General features: G+C 40.9%; 2 protein-coding genes across 5 annotated transcripts in view; both read right to left on the reverse strand.

The window, feature by feature from the left end:
• Positions 1–7,011, reverse strand: part of LOC311060709 (ATP-citrate synthase) — a 37,849-nt gene extending 30,838 nt beyond the window's left edge. For all 4 annotated transcript variants that reach the window (XM_084079008.1, XM_084079007.1, XM_084079006.1 and 1 more), the window contains exons 1-2: positions 6,859–7,011; positions 1,066–1,253 (exon numbers count right to left, since the gene is read on the reverse strand). In XM_084079008.1, coding sequence (XP_083935134.1) covers positions 1,066–1,224 — 159 coding nt within the window. In that variant the 5' untranslated portion in view covers positions 1,225–1,253; positions 6,859–7,011. The remainder of the gene's footprint in view (positions 1–1,065; positions 1,254–6,858) is intronic.
• A 2,360-nt stretch (positions 7,012–9,371) lies between these two features.
• On the reverse strand, positions 9,372–24,532 carry LOC311060666 (dnaJ homolog subfamily C member 7-like). The gene is made up of 14 exons (XM_084078937.1): positions 24,445–24,532; positions 20,099–20,187; positions 19,063–19,187; positions 18,375–18,488; positions 18,169–18,243; positions 17,890–18,008; positions 16,871–17,024; positions 16,584–16,748; positions 15,273–15,364; positions 15,062–15,135; positions 14,129–14,275; positions 12,820–12,975; positions 12,153–12,230; positions 9,372–12,035 (listed from the first exon to the last, which is right to left on the reverse strand). The coding sequence occupies exons 1-14, from the start codon at positions 24,513–24,515 to the stop codon at positions 11,998–12,000; spliced, it is 1,497 nt and encodes a 498-aa protein (XP_083935063.1). The 5' UTR covers positions 24,516–24,532; the 3' UTR covers positions 9,372–11,997.
• Positions 24,533–24,874: the final 342 nt, after the last annotated feature.

Consider the following 24,874-nt stretch of genomic DNA (forward strand, 5'->3'; position numbering starts at 1 on the left):
ACAGGTCTCAAAACCAGTCCAACATGTTGGGCTGATTAACAAACCAGAAGAGAGGCATTCTCCAATATTCAAATCTCATACAAAATCTATGTAACCTGTAAGGGAGGCAATGCTAATCACCAATGAATATTTGACATTTCATTTAGCCATTAAATTACCAAATCAAATGATAATATATACAAAGAACAGCAAGATTTTGATCAGAAGAGATGCTAGGGTTTGAAGTGTGTCTAATGCAAGGAGACGTGGCAGTCTTCTGACTTCATTATCTTGAGACTTGGAGACAAGATAATCAATATCCAACCGGCCACTAATACAGAGATTGTAATCTTCATTCTGATGAATTGCAATACTCCAACCTTGTAGCTTGGTTTCGTTTGCATGTTTTTAAGCAAACGCTCACCTTGTATTACATCATAGTGAGGGAATTTGATATATGCAGGCTATTGTCATTGATCTGGGTCGGAGTAACCCAAACGTGGCAGCTGAAATTAGCTTTACATTCCAGTGACATTATCTCCCTCGACGAGGGCCAGCTGGCACAGGATTCAGAGGATACCACCAGCAGTAACAAGACAACATGTTTACACGTTCAGAGCTGCAGAGTCAACTACCAGTGCAACTTGCAGATACTGTATGCCCCTTTTTACCGTGTGGCTCTGCAAGAGGCTAGCCGTCTATGAGAGGGTCTGTGTGTCTGTCAAGACTTACCAGCACCAGAATGTGTATGCATGCTGCCAGTAGGCCACAGAAGTACCTCCACTTGTTTTGAGGGGATAAAGGAGCGGACCAGGAATAGAGCCCTGGGAGACCCCGGTCAACTAAGTATAAAGGGTTAAGTATTCCTTTAAATCCTATACATATTAGTGTGATTTAATGATAGGATGATGATCATCATCTTACTAGCGCTTCTGAAACCATATGCATAGATTTGTGCAGAGTGACTATAGCAAAGCATTCAATCTCTGAGACGGTCGCCGATGCCTCTGCAGAGTCAACGTGAAGGCATTGTGGGGTTTAAACTAAAGCAATATGGCCGTGTGAATATGGCCCATGGTGTGTTACCTCAGTCAGTAGCCAAGGGTGGTCCTGCGTCAGGCGATCCCAGTCTGTCTCGGACGTGACGTTGGCGTAGCGGAAGCGGTTCTGCACGGCCGCCGCCGTGCATATGTACTTGTAGAGGAACTCCTTGCCCGTCTGCTCCGAGATGGCTTTGGCCGACATGGCTGCTGCGCTGGCTGCCTAACACAGGACTTGGGGGAGAGAAGGAGAGGACCAGGTCAGGTGGGAAGCTCTTGCATGAACCTTTTAAGTCTCCTGACAGTGCCACAATGTCATAGCAGCACAGTGTTATAACGCTATTAATCTCTCAAGGCAGATTCTGCTAACAGCAGAAGGACAGGGGGAGGAGCTAAACCGAGTTCCTGTTTCTACACAAAAAAGGCCCCCCAGAGGCAAAAACAAACTACAGTAACAAACAAATTGCAACACTATAGACACTCGATTAACTTCTTAAGCTCTCTCCATGGCCATGCTTTGTTCACAAGACGGTGCTGAAAACAATCAAACTTGGGCTGAAAAATACAACCGAGAAACCCCCAAATGAATAATAAAAGGAAAACAACTTTAAAACTGGACTCAACTATGCACGCATCTAGGTTGCCTTGTTTTATGTTGGGTTGAACAAAGGAACCATGAACATCCAACGACTGACCTTATGCAGAGAATGTATGAATTGTGTGTTTTCTGATGAGCCTGTGCTAGTCACATTATTCAGTCATGGTCAGAAAAAGGCAAGAAGAGGCAACTCCTGTTGTGATAGAATTGTCAAACCTTAGCTACAGTACTATGGACAAGAGAGGCTGCACTGTGTGTGAACTGCCCCAGCCCAAATATGCAAAATAAAAGATATGCGACAGTATATACAGTATATAGTTAGTGGCTTTGTTTAGTTAAAAGCCAGGCAGCAGCCTTGAAGCATTCTGCAACCTTGGACTTCAAAGCCAGGCAAATCATTGCTTTGCTGTGGACACCAAACTCTAGCAGTTTTTCTATAGATGAATGGCACATGTACCTTGAACAAACAGTTTATGTTGAGGAAAACATTTGAGTCAGATGAAGACTGTGAAGACTGTAGTATTGAATTGTTTGCAACACAAGAATTGCTCTGTTGTGTTTGAGTACCCACTTTGGGTTATAAGTTACCTAGAGAAGCTCGGCTGTTCTATACAGTAACTACACAGTTAAATTAACACCAAGGATTTTACCGTGCTTTATGTGAGCACAGATTTCAGAGTGGATGGGCTGAAATACATGAAATTCTTACTCACATGTGTGACAAAACTAAACATGAATATGTCCCCCAGTGAACACTCACACACAGAAAATCACCTTGGGTGCAGACAAGGCCATGATTTGAAAAAGACAGTTTTATACGAGCATGAGTGATATATAAGTTCAGCCGTTATATCCGCCATTATTTTACTTTCTTGATGACATCAGTATCTGCAATTATGCAGCTTTTGTTTTACTCTGAACTGAACTCTCCATCCTCCCATAAGAGATTGAACAGAATTCACTTAGGACATACTCCAATATCCTATGCCTGGACTTCCAGCATGTACACAATACACATGCATAGAATCTCTCCTTTCTTCAGTCAACAGACCCCTCTTTGTGCTGCACGTGGATGTAAAATTAAAGACTCACTGCATGTAGCATGCTACCAATAACAAAATATCTCTCCGAGGTGTGCATTCAAGATGCATGATGTTCTACTGGTGTGGACATCATGTAGAATAGAATAGTTTTGTGTCAATGTATATGTACTATATATGCACATACGTGAAATGTGTCCACTGCATTTACCCATCCTATAAGGAGCAGTGAGCAGCCATTCGCTCGGCGCTCAGGAAGCAATTAGGGGTTAAGCGTCTTGCTCAGGGTCTGGGACCCACATCGACACATTGCTTGCCTGGCCTGGAATCGTACCTAGGACAACCAGGGCCACTGGCTTCCCAGGCGGGCTCACTAACCACTCAGCTATGGCCGCCCTGGGGACGACACAATGTCTTGCTGGAGTGGACACAATGGCCTGCTGGGGGAGAGACAATGTCCTGCTGGGGGACAGACAATGTGCTGCTGGGAGAGAGACAATGTGCTGCTGAGGAGGACACAATGTGCTGCTGGGAAGGACAATATCCTGTAATTGACATCATTATTCTGCTGGGGTGGACACATGATGGGTGGACAGGGTCACCAAGCCCTGGGGTGGACATTTTGTCATGGGCTGGACATGATATCCCAGGGTGGACACAACGTCCTGGGGTGAACATGATGGATATGTCCCTGGGGGGGGGGGGGGGGGGGGGGGGGGGGGCATCATGTCCCGTGGTGGATACGATTTCTCGTGGTGAATATAGCAGGCAGGCTTGTGTCAATGTGTGTACAATCATCACTGTCAATGTTTGTACAATCATGCTGAAATACTTGCAGGTATTTCTTTCAGCGGTTGAATGGCCACTTCCACACTTCTCCAATATTGAAGTTCATTTTCTGATAAGAGGCTCAGGGGGACAATAGGAAAAGGCTGATATGGGCCAAACCCTCCTCATTAACACTTGTTAAGTTTCCTACTGCTAATGTGTCTTCAGAGAGCATTAAAGGTTTTGTGTTCAGACTGAGAACAGGTTTCGGTCCAAATAAGTCAGACAAGTCCTAGTTTCAGTACCTCAGCACAGCGTTTGCATTATAAAAGGCAGCAAGTGTAGAATGCAAGCTCAGGAAGTTATTGCATCATTAAGGTTACCCAAGGCAGATCGAACTGAATCACAGGTTGCTAAACCCGCAAGACGTGACCTACCAGTCCCTTAAGAAAACAGTTTTGTTTTTACATCATCACCAATCGCCCCTCATTGTCACGATCTTAAAAAGCTCCTGTGGAAGCTTTTTGTGCTACTACACTGTCCATTCCTGAGGGCAAATTCAATCTGAGAGAGAGAGTGTACACATGTAATTAAAAGGACCTGCAGGCTGTAAGAGTCCATTTAATTACATTTGTACATTCTCAGATTTAAAAACAGTATAATTCTGCGGTGTTGTTAATGTATCTGTGTGTCAGCAGCTGAAACAATCCCAGTATAGTTAAGCCAACAGCGTGTTCTGGAATAAATAAGATGAATTGACAGACAGGTTCATGAATTCACAACTGGATGGGAGGTTGTACTCCTGACATTGTAGACATTCCGCTTTCAAACACGCTGGCCTAACCAGCTCCACACTATTTGCCTTTTATACACCTACTCGCTAATCGTGTCGGGGGGCATTCGGTGTACAGCCTTTGTGACATGACAAGAGACTGATAATAGGTTAACGGTAGGTAGGACAGGTGAAACAGGGAAGTTCCCTGCCACATCACTAGCCCGTCATAGTGCAATTTACAATTAAGTAGACAGATAAGACTACTACGGGTTGATAAGAGGCACTTTGGGCTGATAAAGAAGCACCGTATCTCGTATCAGTTACTCTGTTTTATGAGGGTTTTCGTATCCCAGCTACTGTACTGGTAAATTAATAGTTGAAGACTAAAAATGATGCTTAGAAAGCCAAGTACATGACAGACATGTAATTATCAGATGTAGCTACTAGAATGGACATTACACAAAATGTACTGATTTAACTGAGTGCATGAAATACCCATACTAATACTAATTTCAACTCTTGAGACAGAGTGTACACAATGGAATCAAATGAGAGTGTACATTCAACCAGCATTTGTACAGGAGTCAGGAGTTGAGAATAACACTCAGGATTTTACAGAGTAATCCACTGTCTGAAAAGTAGCTGTGAATGTATGGACTGTCTAGTAGTGACCATCTGTGAAGAGGATGGGTGTATTGCACCGAAATCGGTGTCCCATCGAATTCTGCGACAACAAGACGTCACCTACAGTGAGGGCTTACAGTTATGATAGTTTCTGTCACAGATTTTTACAGGTCGCCAGTCTCGGTGCATCATCCGAGCAGACATAAGCATGGAGGGGGGGGGGGGCAGCGTTGCCATGTCCACTTATTATAAGCGACGTTGGGCTTCTTTTTCTGTAAAGTTGCTTGTAAATATTGGTAGTTGCGGCGGGTTGCGTTTTTTTTGGCTTGTTTCTAAAGTGTACTCGCCTATTTAGGCTCGTTTACAAATTATTATTTAAACCAGTGGTTCTCAAATATTCTCATGAAAATGTTTTGTGCCAGGGAGCATGTGTGTTGGAATGTAAAAAAAAAGGCTCATGTGGCCTACAGTTGCTTCTTTTGGGCTTGTTTTTCTAGACCTGGTTGCTTATTTCTCTCGCAACACTGGAGGGGTGGGATTAGCCTTGATGCGGCTAGCAGGAGCAGCTAGCCGCTTTAAACAAGCGTCAGCACTTCTTTGGGCGTCAAAACATGAACACTTCTCTAAATGAAATACGACTTGTTGTGTGTTGTTGCTGTTTCACTCTGAACTACACTGACTGCACCACACCCACTGTCATGCTAACCACCGGGCAGCATGACTATGCTAACCAGAAGTGGAAAGTAACTAAGTACATTTACTCAAGTACTGTAAGTCTTATGTACAATTTTGAGGTTTTCCTTCTTACTTCACTAGAGTATTTCCAATTGTACTTTTACTCCATTACATCTCAGAGGCAAATACTACACTTTTACTCCACTACAATTATTTGAACACTGTAGTTACTTTGTAGATTTAGATTATTATTACAAAACAATACCCACTCAATACCCACTCCACCCATTTGAAAATAGATCTGCTATTTTCAAAAGATTTGTATACATTTGAAATTGGAGATTCTATGAGTACTTTAAGTACATTTTGATACCAATACTTTTGTACTTTTACATTCTGAATTCCGAACTTTTCCTATAGCAGAGTATTTCTAGCTATATTGCAGTACTTTTACTTGGGTAAAAAATGTGAGTACTTTTTCCATCACTGATGCTAACCAGCTAAGAGCTAACTATGATAACGTAGCTATTCGGATGATCTGTGAATAAACAACATGATCCTGATCATCACCAGTTATAGGCTGCATTTAGTCCCCATCGTACCACGGTGTCGCTTTGTTGATCACGACAGATCTACAAGCGAGCTGTGGTGGCGTGGGGCTACAAATGGTGAAATAAAGCCTCATTCATACTTAGTTTGGCTCAGTAAATAGTAGATCTACAAGCTCACAGCGCTTTGTGAGCTAAGCTTGTAGATCTGCTATTTACCGCATGCAACGCCAGCGTGCAACTAAGTATAAATCAGGCTTTAGCTGGCATTTTGGGGGCCCCCCCCCATCATCACGTTCGTCGCAGTGATCATCATCATCATCATGCCAGGCTATTAGCCATCGTTGTTTTCTATTAGATCTCATATTCATCATAACACGAATCTATAGATCTATGATCTAGAGACAACAATGAGCTCCTTGTGCACGATCAGGGTTATAGAAACTGGTCCTGTGTGCCCCCCCAGTGCAACCAGTTTGGCATTACCCAGTCTTACCCAGTTCAGCCAGTTACTGTTTTAGTTTACCCTAGTTTGACAAAATGACAGCTTTATAATAATAATAATAATAATAATAATAATAATAATAATAATAATAAATGTTAATTATAATGCACTTAACATTTGTACAAATCTCAAAAGTAAATTTGGCAAATTGCAATAAAAAAAAGAATGATCTCACCTCTAAAAACATCCAAGAGACTGAAACAAAACATTTAAAACATGAGGGCATTAAGCCTAGCGGTAAGACCAGCTTTAGAGAATGATACCAACAAAATGAAGAAAAAAAGGATTGCTTAATGTCTTAATTACCTGATTAATGTGTGTGCGTGGAGATCTGGTGGAGTTGTTGTGTGTTCCTGGTGGTCAAACTGAACTGGGATCCACTCTAACCAGTCCTCAACTAGATCTCTGATCTTCTACTGGTCTCATCCAGTGTTGCCAGGTTTTGTGAGACAAATAAGCAACCAGGCCTATGAAAACAAGCCCAAAAGAAGCGAGCCCTTCGCCCTTTAAACATTTGAAAATAGCCGATCTGCAAGCTCACAAGCTTGTAAATCAGCAATAAAAAAAAAAAAATCTTGAAAACAATGACATTTTTGTCCCTGGCCTGGCATAAAATGTTTTCAGATGGGGGTCCGCAGAGGCGCAGACAAATCCATATTAATTTGGGGGTGCTTGACATATTTGTTGTTGTTGCTGAGAAACACTGGTTCAAACAACATTAAGAAACAAGCCGCAACCACCTATATTTACAACAAGCAACTTTATAGAAAAACAAGCCCAAAGTCGCTTATAATGAGCCGACATGGCAACACTGGGTCTCATCAGACGATCATCTGGCGATGCCTTACACGGCCCCAAGCACGCGTCTTATTGGTCCACGCGCGTCCACGTGGTTCCATGTGACCACGCCCACTCCCTGCGTGGTTGATGATGGAAGCGAGAGAGAGCCGCCGGGATGGAAGTTGATAGAAAAGTAGCAGATCTACAAGCTCACTGCGCGAGGCTTACGGAACGCGCCATGAGCTTGTAGATCGGCTATTTTTTTTCAACGAGTGGCACTGTCGTACGGCGAAGACCGGGGGGGGAGAAAAAACCCAAACTCATCCTTATTAAACACACTACACACAGTGGTGTAAAGTAACGAATTACATTTACTCAAGTACTGTACTTAAGTACAATTGCGGAATTTGTTTAGCTTTTAGATCGGCTATTTTCAAAATATTGTTTTAATACATTTTCAACCTGTGAAATGGGACATTCGGCACAATGAGTACTTTTACTTTTGGTACTTAATGTTAGTACTTTTTCCACCACTGACACGGAGTTTCGTCTGTCTGTGATTGCACAAACGAAGAATGATGTAAATAAAATGCTTATCGTCTGAAGAAGTATATAACCGTAGATTATGAATAATTTATATTATAAACAATAATGACTAAAGTAATAAAGAAAAAAAGAGAAAGAGTTAACCTTTGGGATAACAACATCCCTCAGAATAAAAACATAAAAAAATGATTGTTCAAAATCTGAAACAACAGTACCATCTAGTGGGCAATCTGTCGAATGCACTGAAATGCTGTAAAGGCAGAAAACAGGGTCAGTCTCCAGGTTAAATAGGCTCTAAGAAATTGGGCCTCTTCTTACTTCCTTCACAGGTGTTACCAATGATACTAATGAAGGCTCTGTTCCATTCTGGTCAGACCGAGTCAGGGTGCTGATATTGTGCATGTTGGCTCACTGGAAACACTGTGCTACACCAGTGGGTCTCAAAGTGTGGTCCAGGGCAGGGACCCTCATGGTTCCTTGAGGGGGTTTCCAAATGGCCCCTTACGGGTGTGTAACTCTGAGTGTACAAATGGAACCAAATGGACCCGTAAAACCTGTTGAAAGAGCAGGGTATGAATAATACACATCATTCTTCATCATGAGTGGAGGAAGCTACTGGTTGTACATACTGTATTTACTGTACTTGATATGTAACTTGGTATAATTAATATTGGCCTATTAATATCCTTCCATGTCGGCCATCCCACCCATGACCCAAAATTGCATTATAAAGCAAAATGCCAGATTTAATTTTACAGCTACTGTTAGCAGTAAAATTAAATGTATATTGATATAACTAACCTTGTAGAGATTGTGATTTTACCAGGGTAGACGTCTTCCACTCCTGACATCGCAAAGCATTATTTACTGGATGTTTTCTGAATGTTGGGGGAGGGACATATTTAGCTGTTCAAACACAATTTCCAAAATGTATATAACATGTTCGTGAGAATGCCAAGTTATAACATAGATACCGTTTTTCCACATTACCTTAATGCCCAGCATTTAAAAATACATGTCGCTGTCTTTACTGCCACCCGGGTATCTAATAGTCTAACCCCATCCCTCAAAAAAATGCAGTTTGCTGGGCTCATTTAAAGCCCTAAAACTCATTAGACAGACGACACCCCTTTTTTGGTACATATTTTTTGCTTTTTAAGCTTTTTTTTTGTACATGGTGTTATTTTCTCTGCATTTGTGTTGATATTTGAACTGTTTGGTTGCTACTATATGTCTATGAAATGAATACCAAGGACCTCAATGGAAACAAGTCCGCAGGGACTTTTTTGGACGGACCTTTTAGACAATGTATTATGAATGTAATTGTGATGTTTTACATTTTTTTGCGTAATAATCAATCAATCAATACTAATAGGTGCATCATCACAATATGACCCTAATTTATGTAAACAAAATTAAGAATTGAGCATTTAAACATGACAATTTGTGATTTGAGAAAACTAACAGTAAAACAAAAAAAAGAAAGACAAGCGTAAAAGACAAACCTTTATTTTCCAATAACAAAACATTGCAGGTCGTGTCCACACTGACATATGTACACAGGTCAATGACTATGACAGGACTGTTACAATGTCCATTTCACTCTTATCCCTTGGTTCTTCATAGGTTGAATGGGTGAGGAGAAGGCCTACACTGCCTACACATGCATGGGAAGTGCCTAATTTATACTCCATTGCACAACGGTGACCCTTGCCAAAAAGAACAGATCTTCAAGCTAACAACGCGTCAATGTACAACACATTTACAATGCATCATGGATGCTGCCAGAGTCAGGATAACAAAGGACATGAAACCCCAAAAGCCTGAAATATAGTCTAGTTGCTATGGGCCACAGCATGTTCCAGTCTTACATTCACCACAGCAGGTTCTTTTCGGTAAGTTACACCATCGTGCCAGTATAATTTGAGCTTAAGTGGATGTCACTGCCCATAATTCTAAATGTATTAAGTCTTCTAATGGATGGCAGGTGCAAAAACCTACGATTTGGACTTGTAAAAGCATTTAATTGCAAAATGACAAATTCATTCTGTTTTCTTGCAAAATGACAAATTAATTCTTTGTTTTCTTTTGAACAGAGCACAAAAACATGCTTGGCGAGACAATTCAATCTATTAGGGGTTGGCTCTACATTTTAAGAATAATGATTTAACTAAAGCCTAGCCATAAGAGATTTCCTCAAAACACGAGTGACATTAGCAGTCTCGGGCAAGGCACCACTTGACAATAGCCTTATCCACACATGGCTTGAACTATGTGGAGACCTCATGTAATTGATTCATTACCCCATGGCCACTGTTTTCTGAGGCTCATTCACACATGATTGTCCAGTAATTGCTTCAAATTACTGGACATACAATTAATGAGTCCTGTGTGAATAGAGCTTTTGTCAGTGACAAAGGGGATACAATGGTCAGTGCTCAGAGAGTACACCTTCAAATGGCTTAAAGGGCAACTTCAGATTTTTAACATGAAACCTACTGTGAGGACATGTGAAAAGCAGACAAAATTTCACAAAGCCTTCTATGTGTCAAACGCACTGGAAAACCTGTCAGCCTAAGCCTAAGATTTTCCTCCTCACAATAGAACAGGATTCGGGTTAAAAATCGAAGAAGTTTAAGAGACGTGACTTGCTTGATGTTTGGCCCAGTTCAACGACAAAGAAATTTACACACTGTATACATACTGTACAGTCAATGAAACTCAGAAAGAAGAGGGCTGGGGGTGAAACGTTTTTGTTTTGTTTTGTTTTACAACTAATCTGCGTAAAAATACAAGCTCCTTGCGAAAGACTGTCCACACTGGCACTGGGATGCATACAGTTTGAATATACAATAAATATAAATAGGCTTAAGGGAGACTGAAGAAAAATAGAGGTTACAAACATGAATGAAAACACGTTATGCCTGATTTATACTTGGTTGCACGCCATGTCGCACACTCAAAATAGCCGATCGGTGCGCGACACCAAGACGCAACCAAGTATAAATCACCCTTTACATTCCAGTAAATTGTACAACGTCTGGTTGGAGACCAGAGGAAAAACGTGCCGGTTTGACCCTGCAGTCTGCAGGAGAGCGAATAAAACCTGGACACATACACACACACACACACATACACACACTCGCACGCACACACACACACAGGCTGCATTTGACACGGACACATCATCCTCAATTGCTGCCCTGAGGTCCGTTTGGACATTTACCTCCAAAATGTTGAGCTGAATTAAAGTCTATGTACTTCGTTGACTGGGGTCCCTCAGGGCTCTATACTAGGTGAACTATGTTTTCCTCCTTTACACTAAACCTCTTTGTCAAAAATGGCCCATCTACAAGCTGAGCTTGTAGATCTGCCATTTTTGACAAATGCTCTCCGCGGAATAGGGGCGCTATTCTGCCGAGATGTCGATACTGGCTCTTCAGTCGATCTTTGCAAGGGTTATCTTAACAAAACGATACAATCTACGGTATTGCGCCTAAATCTAAACATCTATGAAGATTTACACCCCCAGTTTATTCCTAAGTACTGTTAGTACAGCACACCTGGACTTAGCTAATTTAGCCTATCCTAAAATTTATTTCCGTACGAGACAAATTTGTGTTTTGGCAATTAAGAGTAGTCAACAATTCGCACCATGAAGCCCCACTTGTGCGATTAGCTCGTCCAAATCCGTCTGGGCGTTTTAACTGAATTGTTATCGAAAAATGTTAAGTTCAAATACAAAAAGCGCGAAATTTCCCTGCACGATTCCGGTTAGTATAAACTTGAAGAGTGAATTTAAGAGCGAGTGCAATAACTAAAGACTTCAGGAGGGTTTCTTTAAATCAGTGGTTCTCGATACGGGGTCCAGGGACCCTCAGGGTTTCTTGAGGGCGTTCCAAATAGACCCTTACAGGTGTGTGAATCTGAGAGTGTACAACTAGAACCAAAGGGACCCTTGAAATTAAAAAGTTTGAGAACCATTGCTTTAAAGTATGTCAAGTATGCAAGGGGAGGGTATGTGTCCAAAGGACACTGGGACAGGAAATTGGGAGGGAGAGGGGTCCAAATTAATGTAGTCCACTTCAAGGCTCCAACACAGCCGTATGACGCTCCCCTTTAGCCAAACTGGAAAAAGAAGTTTCCAGGTCCTGCGTCTTGAAGACAAAAAATGAAACGAATAACGTACGGTCAATGACATGCACTCCGTTTCATGAATTTTCTTTGAATTGCCTTTTAGTGTCTTAAAGCAAAACTCTACAATGTCTACATACTTTGTTGATTGGATTCAAAGTTAAATCCACCACCTTGGCCTCCAAAGAACGCTCTGAAGATGTTGTTGGCATCGAAATCTGGAGGGAGAGAAAGAAAAGAATAGCAAACGAAAAGGATTTATTCACAAGGAGAATGTCAGGGTAAAAAGGAAAACAATAACAATTTCTTTGACAGTACTACGAAGCAAGTTCAACATAATCCCCAAGATAAAGGTCTTCATTATCTGGGCTTTACTAAGCCTAACGTTTGGCCAAAATAGCAGATCTACAAGCTCACAACACGCCACAAGGCAACACGCTGTGTGCGTGTAGCCCTGCTATTTTTGGCAAATTATAGATTTAGTGTAGAGGGAAGAAACAGGGGGGGGGGGGTCGAGTACAGAGCCCTGGTGCACCCCGGTCAATGAAGTATATAGGGTTGTGAGAGTATAGACAAATCTACTGCCAGCTAGATATTTCACAAACGAAGTGCAAACTGTAATATTAGACAATTATGAACAATTAAAACATAAAACCCAGGCTAAAGTAGAATAGAAATATGTCTGTGTCGTATAAAACGTAAACGTTTGTCCTGACAGAACTCTATGTCTTCCTACCGTACAGTATGTCACCTGGCAACACCTAACAGCCAATTGTTCCATTTATTGTAGAAAGACAAAGCCCTCACCTTGTCCTCCATAGCCACAGTCATCCTCCAGGTCGTGTCCGTTGTCATAACGCATCTTCTTCTTGGGGTCGGAGAGGATGGTGAAGGCCTCCCCCACCTCCTTGAACTTCTTCTCCTCGTCCTTCTGCACCTCCGGTGTGGCCGAACTGTGGCGGTCTGCAACACACACAATACACCAACCAGTTATTAGACACACTGGAGAGAAATGGCAATAAATTGCCATCTGATTGATATTGTCAGATGTCACATGTTGACACCACATCAACCTGGGCGCAACCTCAGATCGTCAGGTAAGGGTCTCCTGACTCCCTTTCAAACAAACCTAGTCACTATGGGCGATCGGGCATTTACAGCCCAGGCACCTACTCTCTGGAAGTTGGAACGCCTTACCCCAGAACCTGAGGGATGCAGACTCAGTGGCATCCTTTAAATCACTCTTGAAAACCTACCTCTATATCAAGGCGTTCTCTTAGACCATGTGATTATTGTTTTATTGTATTGTTTTCTTGTCCCTGCCTGTAATGATTTTATGGATGTTTATCCTACCATCTGTTTTTAAACTGAATTGCCTCACCGTCAACACCAAATATGTTCTTGGTGTACTGTATTTGAATGCCAATGCAAAGCACTTTGTAACCATGTTTTGAAAAGCGCTTTATAAATAAAGTTTATTATTATTATTATTATATTGTATGCAGAAATTATAATCAAAATGAAATGATACATTTACTACACAGTAAAATATTCAGTGTTTCATTTAGCCAAGTGTACAAATGTAACCAAATAGCACAGTAGGTGAGTGTACAGTGTTAAATTCACGTTCAGGGGGTGCAACAGTGGTTGACTGGTTAGTGTGCCGACTGCACATTCCCGCTGGACACCTGTAGGTGACCGTCCTGCGTCTCTGCACTGTTTTCTGTGTCATCTCTCTCTGTGTGTGTGTGTGTGTGTGTGTGTGTGTGTGTGTGTGTGTGTGTGTGTGTGTGTGTGTGTGTGTGTGTGTGTGTGTGTGTCTTTAACGACAATTGAGTCCAACTTAAATTTTGATCACATCTCTCGTCCATGTCTGTACTTGAGTCTAACTATAGGTCTGTGTGTTTCCCGGGCACACATAGGTAAATGCTTGGCTTTTACATATATCTCTCGCCTTGTACCTATTACTTTGTTTTGCTTGCTCGTACATATTGCCGTTTCGTTCCGTTTGCCGTGCTCCGTTTGTTTTTTGAAATTTGTGAAGCACTTTGTTCAACTACGGTTGTTTTTAAATGTGCTATGGTGTGTGTGTGTGTGTGTGTGTGTGTGTGTATACCTGGGTGGTGCATGAGGGCCCGTTTGCGGTAGGCTTTCTTAATCTCATCATCGGTGGCAGTTTTGCCTATTCCCAACACCTTGTAGTAATCTTTCCTCTTGCTCTTCTTCAGTTCCAGCTGGGCGTGCTTCAGTAGATGCTTGTGTTCTAGACAAAGATACCAAGAGACAAAATGGGATCTATTGAACATATTCAGGTGGATGTACAGGGAAAGATGATATATTGAACATAGTATCATCACTGTCAGGCCGAAACCTTTGTATGTTTTTCATAGATTAATACCCCATTTTAAACCTCATCATATGAAAGTGTAAGCTATTTTTGTCAATTTATGCCTATAACACCAAAATAGGGACGGCAGGTAAAAGGGGTTCACCTGTTATTCAGAAAGGTATTTCAGTAAATAGACAAACGACAAAGATAAAATGTTTAATTGTGTGTTAAGAAAAGAAAAGTTGAATGTGTTGTTGATGTGGAGGTATATAGAATATTGACATTTGGTCTGTCAAAAGCCAGTGGTTCTCAACCTTTTCAGGCCGTGACCCTACAAAATAATCATATTTGAATTGGGGACCCCCCACCCTGACAAGCACTTGGAATTGTCGGAGTTGAGGCATTACATTTCGTTTGACTCGGTTCCACAGATAAATATTGTGAAAATAGCAGATCTACAAGTTGTAGATCGTCTATTTTCACATTTTTTGCCTCTTTCTTATATTATTTGACAATTTGGCCAATGTTTGACCAGTTTTTATAGTTTATTGATTACGTCTGATGCAGTATATGGTATTTTTTTTTCCTTCTCAAAAGTCCTTAAATTGACACTTCATTGTCATCTGGGGACCCCCCCCCACCAAAAAAAAAAGTATGTGGGGATTGGGGGTCCCGACCCACAGGTTGAGAACCACTGTTCTAGGCAAATGACAGCGTTACCTTTGGTCTTTTCCGTCTGGTAGACTTTCTCGTAGTCTCGCACTGCTTCCTCATACTGCTCGGTGTCCATGTAACTGCAAGAAAACACAGTGTCACTCCACATGATCACACACAGCACCTCGTGCTGTTTCCATTTCTGACTAATAAAGTATTCAAACACCCTTCAAAGAAACACAGAGCCACAGGTAACCAAAGTGGATGGATAGCGTACCACTGGGCTCGTCTCATGTAAGCCTTGATATACGTCTCATCCAGCTTGATGGCACTGGTGCAGTCTTCAATGGCCTGCTCCAGTTTCTTCAGCTGAGGAGAGGACACAAGTTGACATTTCGGGTCAGTTGGGAGTTAGCGGCAGAGGTACAGCAATGGTATCAGTTACAAGTCAGTCAAATTGCATGGACATACAGCAGAAAAGCTCATTTGTTAAAATGCAGTGCATGTGGTAGAAAATCAAGTTCATGTAAACAGGAGTTTAGTCCACTAAAAATCCCCAAAATGTAATCCAGCGGTAAAAGACAGGATTTCAAGGGAATCTTTTTCACTTTTTTCTTATTTCTACTTAAATCATAGCGGGCATATTTTCAACCTAAATCCCATACCAAATGGCTCATTTCATGTAGAGGTAAAACTACACATTTGACATCGTTTCGTATTTTCAAAATACTTTACTTTTTTTTACCACATTATAATATTGATCAGAATTTAGGCTGAAACTCAGCAGGTGAAGGTTCCCTTTAAAACTTAAAGGGCAAGTATATAAAGTAGAAAATTAAATGTCATATGGCGAGTGAAGATTTTGTGGAGAAACTAATATAAAATGACAATGTAAGCCTCGTAGGGTCATGAGTATGAACTTATGAAGAAATTATTGAAAGACATTATTGATCCGTCTGCTAATGTAACATGGCAGCACACAATTTATGCCGTTCCAAAGACTCAGTGCTTGAGGGTGTCTAGGAAAATGCTTCATTGTTTAATAAATTACTAAATAATACCATTACTCAACTATAAAACTCATTTTCTTGACTTCAAACTTTAGGTTTCCTCCAGATTTTCGTAGATGCATCTGAACTCTGTTAACATGTGACTGAAGCATGTGTCACCTCAGTTTATGACCTAGTGCTCTACATAACATGTTTCTCTGTGCGTGCTTAGTCCATCACACGTCTCACAGGACCAACTGACTGATAACCCCTGCATGGTAATGTGCATTGTCTCATGTACTGTATCTACATGACAGTGGCCCCATTTGCAAGTGACATTAAACATGTCCCATATCTGGGTTATGTTCCGTATGTGGATTATGTCCAGATGTCTAGCCCGGATTATATATGCTCGTCACTTACTTGGAATTGAAGAAAATCCATTCCCTATTTTGACCTTGACCATGACCTATGAGGCCCAAAAGTTAATAATTTCTTTGAGGTGAATAGACCACAAACCCCTTCCTTATCTAGTTTTTATGTGAATAAGTACAATTGGATTCCTAGCACCCAACATGCATTTCAATGGGGGCCTTCACCTTGGCTCCAGCAGTGGCTCTGTTGCAGTAGAGCTTGGCATTGGTCTTGATGTTGTTGGGGTCTATCGTAAGGGCTTCTGTGTACAGCTGATAAGCTGACTCGTAGTTGCAGTCCTTGAATGCCTGGTTGCCTTCTTCCTTCTTGGCTTTCAAGGCTTTGGCATTCTGGTTTGGGGAACACAAAGTAAACGTGGTTAGAATGCAGGCCAGTAACGTGCAGGTTATACATTGGGTTTCAGGCCGAGGGAGATTGGGTGACGAGAAGACCGATGAGATGACAGACTTACCCTGCATGCTAGTCTGGCCTTTTCGTGGTCGGGGGCCATGCGCAGGGCCTGCACGAAGAACTGCACAGCCTTGTCGATACAGTCCTCATAGTACAGACACAGGCCGCGGACGTACAGCGCGTCTGCATTGGTTGAATCCATCCGCAGAATATCACTGGGAAAGAAGGCGTAATTTAACAACTTAAACTCTATGCTTTAGTTGACCTGGGTCCCCCAGGGCTCTATACTTGGTCAACTCATTTCCCCCCTCTACAACACATCTCTTTGCTGAAAGTAGCCGAGACAATAGGGATAGTTCCCAATATAGGGACACTATAGTTCATGTGCTTAAAGTCTTAAGTTTACACTTACAGTAGTAACATCATTTACTAGTGTCTAGAGGACAATTCTCCTTTGTTCTTATAGTTATTGTCTGTATTTTATATTTCTATTTCAGTAGGAAGCAGCTCTATACTATGCTAGATCACTTAACCTTCCCATTCCTTGTATGACCAGTTTGACCACCAAAACTGCCACTGGTTCTAAAACTGGTTTTAACATTTTTATCTTCTTTCCTGGTCCTCCAGAACCCCTACCTACCCTAGTATTGCCGTTTTGTTTTTCTATCCTACCAGGACCTCTAGTACTGCTGTTTTTCTATCCTACCAGGACCTCTAGTACTGCTGGTTTTCTATCCTACCAGGACCTCTAGTACTGCTGTTTTTCTATCCTACCAGGACCTCTAGTACTGCTGGTTTTCCATTCTACCAGGACCTCTAGTACTGCTATTTTTCTATCATACCAGGAGCTCTAGTACTGCTGGTTTTCTATCCTACCTGGACCCCAGCAGTACCGGGGGTCTGTGAGGACAAGGGTTGAAGAACCCTTCACTATACGTTACACACCGACTGTTGCCCCATCAAGGTTTCCATTAGCATGTGTTAATGTCTTGTGACCTTATCAATAGCCAAAACAAACTAAAGAACAGCTAAAGATTGTTTTATGTTTCTTTATCATAAAGTCAAATGAATGGGGTTTACCTGGCCACAGACTGGGCTTCTGGGTAGCGTCCCAGCAGGGCCAGGCACTCAGCCTTGAGGATTTTGAAGCGTTGGCAGGCAGACGCCAAAGCCAGGGCTCTGTCCATACAGTACACCACCTGGAACACAAACATTAACCACATAAGCCCTACATATACTTTGCCATACGACGAAAAGCAGTAGCAGCTCTACAAGCTCACAACGCCTTGCAAGCTTATAGATCTGCCACAGAGGTGTTGTATAATGGCTGAATGTTGTCTAGTGCCCCTTTGAACATACCTTTCTGAAATCGCGTTTCTCAAAGCCAAAATCTGCCATGCGTTCGTACTCCAACATCGCTGCTGCGTTCTTGTGCTGAAATACAAAACAAAAAACACACAAGAACGGTTAGCTTACATTAGTAAAGAATTATGTGAATAGACATCACACCAGGAACACAAATAATACTTTAAAAAGCCTGTTGTGGAATGTGCAATTGGTGTCACCTCCTGCTGTGCTTGGCCGTTGCTGGGCTCTAGCTCCAGAACCTTCTGAAAACAGCGACTAGCTGCCATGGCATTACCCAGAGATAGGTGGCACTTGCCCTCCCGCAGGTGGCCCTGTGGAGGAAGGAAACACATTATATTACCACGTTTTACATTAAAGGTCTACAGTGCCCTTAAACCTATAAAACAATCTTCAAGCACATTTTGGTTTCAGGTGTGTGCATTTGGGGTTGTGTGCACTGTTGAAAGGAATAGATTCTTCAATCGATGTATTTTTGTAGTTACATATCCAGAGTAAGGGTCAAATTAAGTGGAGCACTGGTCAGCTATGCTTCACTCACACCCACCAGTGCTTGGTATTCACCCACCTGCAATTTTCACCAAATGGTGATTATCATAATAGAATTGACTCCTCATAGCAGAGAGTACAATATGGGAAATATGCTCATTTGGACTAGAAGTGTTGTGTTTTTTTCTGACTGGAGTCTACCTGACTGGTTTAGCCGTTTACTATTAAACAGTAAACGTACTGCCCAGTGCTCCAAACTAAAATTGGATTGATACAGCTTAGCATAAGTCTTGATAATATCAATGAAACACGTCATTTCAACTTTCAATGTACAGGAGTTTAAAGAAGCAGCCAGGAAACCCGACACTGAATGAGATGCGATTGTGTGACCCCACTGACCTTCATGAAGCAGTCGTCTAGACGCACTGCCTGCTGAGAGTCCTCCAGGGCCTCCCGGAAGCGACACAGCATCATCAGGGTGGCCGCTCGGTTGCTGTAGTAACTGGCGTTTTTGGGACTGGCATCTTCGGACATAAGAAGAATAGAAGTCACACAAGAGAACAGTCACTGATGCTCTATAGAAGGCGAAGCTTTAGGTCTAACAGACAAATGTTCTGAGAATATTATCTCATTCTGATTACTAACGAGTGATGATCTCATAGGGCTGCATCACATGTTCCAAAAATAACCTTGTGATATTTTGCCTGGATATTTAAATAATGAGGTCTACTGATTTGCTCTTTGCAAATCCGTTGTCATTCTCTCCAGTACATTTCCACGATGATTCTAGCTGTTGGTTGGCTAATTGTGAACAAGCACAGTGTATCTTTGATTATTGAAATAGCTGCTATTCATGTTATTTAGATGCTAGGTATGTTGTTTAAATGGAGACAGATGAAGTATATTATACATGGCAGGCTTGATGTCTACTAATTGTACTTCAAACCACAAATAATTTTAAAAATAGCTGATCTATAAGCTCTCAACGTGTCACATTGCAATTTGCAACGTGTTGTGAGCTTGTAGATCTGCATTTTCGCCTATGAATGACAAAATAGGGACACCCGAGTTATTGGTTAAAATATGATTGTTTTTATCATTCTAATTCCTTGACCACTTACCCGATTGTTATTTTCTTGTCTCTTATGCTGACCTTGCGCTTTACCCTATCGTTTGGTTCTCGCCTCTAATGCTGACCTTACACTTTATACGTTTCTCTGGATAACAGCGTCTGCTAAATGCCTACATTTTAATTGTTTGATCCGATACTAGATCATTTATTGTACAAACTCACATTGTTCTAACTTCTGCCCTACGGTTGCAATGACAACTACTTTGGCTCATCATGGCAGTCGTTAACAGTCCAGTTCCCTGTGACCGACTGACCGTTCAACTTAATTCTGAGGTGGAGAGTGGTAGTGAGTGGAACTCTCACCTATGGCCTTTGTGTAGTAGTTGAAGGCTTCAGAGTAATCCTTCTTGACGTAAAACGCATTTCCTTGTTCTTTGAAGCCTTCGGCTTCCCTGGGGAGGAAAAAAGACAAGACAGAAAATCAGTCCAAGGCAGGGTGAAGCTGTCACAACGCAGAACAGACACGTTAATGAGCAATGTCAATCTAAGAGCTTATACCTGCCCCTGTAGCTGCTTAAATGGCATCTAAAAGTAAAATGTATCATGAGTACTTGGGTGTAGACTCCTGGCTTAGAAGTGGCATACAGTAGCAATAGAAAAGTAGAACCGACATATTCCATGTGCTACTGCGTCAAACACAGAAGGGAACATAATCAATTCACGGAGGCCTACATGATTCGTCCATATAACTTAAACCCCATTGGGTTTGCCAGCAAGGTAAATGGCTGTACATTGAACACGATCCATCTACAGTATACTCTTTTCTATTGCGGCCACGGGTGAGAAGCCGGCAAGGGATTGTGCTCAGCACTAGCGACAACTACTGGCTGTTCAGCGGGGAGCTGAGAACTGGGAGGAATAGCGTGTGCCTCCACATACGTTAGTTACTCCTGCCGGTGAAGCTCCTATTAGATGTCAAGAAGTGGCTGGCGACGTCACATATAAATCGGAGGAGAAGTGGCTGTGTACACCATCCACAGGCCAACTGTGGAGGATAGCAGCCAGTCACAAGGACCGTGTAGGGAAGTTCACTGTTCATGGGGGAACTGGCAGACCAAATAAAATCGAGGAGACAAATAATGTGGGTATATCTATGCGTATACACCGAACATGCCTCTGAAGCTGAAATGTGTTTCACCTGGAACAAGGAAAAGAGAGCAGGGAGCTGTGAAGCTAAGAATAGCGCTGTGTGAATCACCTGCTGCAGGCTCATCAAGCAAGAACTCACAATGACCTTACTACACACACTACAATAGCACAGTACTGTGGACTATGACACAACTTTCAGTAGCTTCCTTAATGAAGCCGTTTTTCCAGCCAGTGGTATCACTCACCATTACTATGTTTATTGAATCCCATGCTGATACCAGATGAGCATGTGATTGCTAACTCAATTTGCATATTGTGAAGATGCTGTGCTCAGTAATCGGTATTAAGCCATGGTAATTTCTGGTAAATTAAGCCATGGTAATTTCTCAACCATCTACAACGACCGCAAATGAAAAAACTCAGGGAAAACCAAAATGTCTGTAATACCTAAGTTAATCAAAGAGAGCAGTCCATGTGTCACGAAAAAGCAATCACTTGCAAGAGATAAAGGATGCTATGACATAGACTATGATTATGATACACAAAATAACTACGATTCATGTCGTGAATCATCATGAAATTGGCTGAAAGAAATATGATGTTTTGGCCACATACATAGTGATACTGAGGTTCGCTTAACCATATCATATGAACCCTGGAGTCCCTATTCTGGCATATGTGAACATTCAGCAAAAATAGGTAAACATTTGGCAAAAAAAATGCAGATCTACAAGCTCACAACATGTTGCATTGTGAGCTTGTAAATCAGCCATTTTCACTATTGAAAGTAAAGTGGTTAACTTCAGGGAAACAAATAATAGAAATTTGGTTTACAACAGGAAAATACTACATTTAAAAAGGTCTAATCATTGGTCTTCTGCATTATTATACAGTACAGTGGAGACAGGAAAGAGTAGACCTGAGAAGGCATTCCTAATGCTTGATTTATGCTAAATCAGGCTTAATCTTTGGTCTTGAATCTATGATATTGAATCCATGTGTAAAAATATTGTGTAAAAATAAATCACGCTACAATGGTGACCTCACTGCTTTCACTTTCTCACAGCTACATTTGAAAACCAAAAGGCTAAATGTAGCAGGTTGCTGTCTGAAAGATCAACTTGTAAAGATGAAATAATAATTACAAATAAATATGCTCAGTCATAAACAAATCAAAGTAGCCATTAAGGCATTAATGGTTGTTATGCTTGTGGCAATGCCCTAAAAATTGTTACCAATTTCCAATAGGGCTGGGAGATTTTGGGGGAAAACTAATCAAAAGGAAATGTTGAGAAAATTATTATTAATAAGTGGATGTCATTCTCAAACAGGTAGCACCATTCATCATTCATTTCACTCAGCTAGAAAAGTCTAATAAGTTCAGAAGAACATTCTACTGAAATGCAGCTTTTAAGACCAGGGAATGACATGATGTAATCAAAATCCTAATCTGTCTCTTAGGTATGTTGACATACATGTATTTGGCTTAGTGCATTGCTCTTTCAAGCTATATCACGAAAATGTACCTGACCATATCGCTTAATAAAAAGATCAAATAAAATACATAAAAATAAAACAACGTTTTATGTAGACAAGATGCATACATATTAGTACGCTATGAACAAGTCCCCAATTAACCCTAACTAAAAGAAAAGAAAAAACAAGCAAAAACTAATTATAGCTATAGGAATAATAGCAATAGGAATAATAGCTATATTATTCCACTTCATAACTTGAGGCATTCATTACAGGTGAAACTTGTACCAATACTAAATATTATAACCATGATCATGCATCTAAAGCAGTGGTTCTCAACCAGTGGTCCGTGGACCACTAGTGGTCCTTGAGGGGGTTCCAGGTGGTCCTCAACTAAATGATGGAGAGTTGGTAACCAAATGGACCCTTATTAGGTAGATCTTTAACTCTTGAGAGCGTAAAATGAAACCAAATCCATTTGGTTTCATTTTACGCTCTCAAGAGTTAAATGATTATTAATCATCTGCATTACTTCATTTACTAGAAGTCTACACAATTAGAGAATGTAGAAGAATTGTTATTTTGTGAATTGTTATGGTACCTGAGGAGATTGATGAATTGGGTACAAAGGACCCCAATGGAAACAAACAAACAAGCCATAGGCTTTCTTGGGTTTTAGATCCTCTAAGCAGCTTGTATTGAACTGTACTTTACTGTTATTTTTTTGCAAACTGCTAATAATGTATTCAATCAATCAATACAGCATGGAATTGAGGACAACATTTTGTCAAACGACAACAAAATATTCTACATTTTGGGTTCTGAGAGGCTAAATCTCATCAAATGGTGGTGCGTGACTCAAATGCCGAATAAATAATGGACCTTGATATGAAAAAGGTTGAAAACCACTGATCTATCGAGGAGAGAACCTTCTAGAATGTGGACAGCAGATATCTTTAGTTTGTTTCACTGCTCTGCCCTTGAGCAACTCTCACCGTGACTAACACGTAACAATGACTCATATAATAACCTACCAAACAACCAGCAGAATTAATAATAAGTATTATTCTTGTCTGACTGAGGTCGACATATTTACTAAAAACACGTAAACAAACACACTACAAAGTTAAACCGCGTCCATACGACCACACCATCGTGTTTTATTAATAATGCTTAGCCTACTATACTTAACAGTAATTGAAGCTATACCGATTATGATTAATCACAGTAATAAGCGAAATTACTTGACGTATACACATTGTGACTTAGTTTTAATCAAATACACGTTTAATTTGCCGGCAGTTTAAGGCTTCAATAGCCAAGTGTTACACCGGAATTGGTGACACGTCTAACTCTGTGACTTCAGCTCAGTGGTAGGAAAAGTACTTTGATTGATACTCGCATCTTAGGTAAAAGTATCTGCAATGTAGAAATACTGTTACAGTCCGGAATTCGAAATGTACTTGAGTGAAAATACACAAGTATTGGTATAAAAATGTACTGAAAGTAGCAAAAGCAGAAAGTACACATTATGCAGAATGTCCAATTTGTCATAATTTCAATTGTACAAAATGCATAAGAAAAATAGCATATCTACAAGCTCTCTATTTTCAAATAGCCGACATGTATGTAGGGCTGAAGTGGTTACTGTATGTTTTGTATTGTTATAATAAACAAAATCTACAAAATAGTAACTGAAGTTTACAAATATATAGTGGAGTAAAAGTACTATATTTGCCTCTGCGATGTAGTGGAGTAGCAGAAGTTAAAGTACCAAAAATAGAAAATACTCCCGTAAAGTAAAAATACCTCAAAATTGTACTTAAGTACAGTACTTGAGTTAGGTAAATGTACTTAGTTTACAACACTGTCTGCAAAAAGAAGAAAAAGGACATATCGGCTAGCCCTGGCGTCTCATAATTCGATAGGTCACCAATGTATGCGTGGCTTAGGCTCGTTGGCTTAAGCAGCATCAAGTAGGCCCCACCGCCCGAGAACTAGGTTAACGTGTCACCTCAGAAAACGGCTCCAATGTCCATTTTCTACATTCAAACGCACTTATTGTATATAATAATTATATTTACCGTTCGAGGGTTTCTTCATCGTGGATGAGGGCTTCTGTTTCCATCGGCATGTCGATGTCAACAGCTGCCATGTTTTTTCCGAAAGAAGACCAAGAAAGGGACGCAATATCCGGGGGGTGGAATGGATATGTGCGGTGGTGGGAAAAGTACTCGATTTTTTTTACTTAAGTAAAAATATCAATACTGCAATGTAGAAACACTCTTTTGAAAGTTAAAAGTTCGGAATTCTAAATTGACTTGAGTAAAAGTACTAATGTATCGGTATCAAAATGTACTTAAAGTACCAAAAGTAAAAGCACTCGTTATGCTTAATGTCCCATTTCACAAATGTATTTAAAAAATCCTTTGAAATAGCAGATCTACAAGCTCACAATGCTAATAGGGTTGAAGTGGTTAATGTATGTTTTGTAATAATAATCAAAATCTACTA

This window comes from Gymnoscopelus microlampas, assembly GCF_963454915.1.
Source record: "Gymnoscopelus microlampas genome assembly, chromosome: 14".
In the NCBI taxonomy this organism is placed as follows: Eukaryota; Metazoa; Chordata; class Actinopteri; order Myctophiformes; family Myctophidae; genus Gymnoscopelus; species Gymnoscopelus microlampas.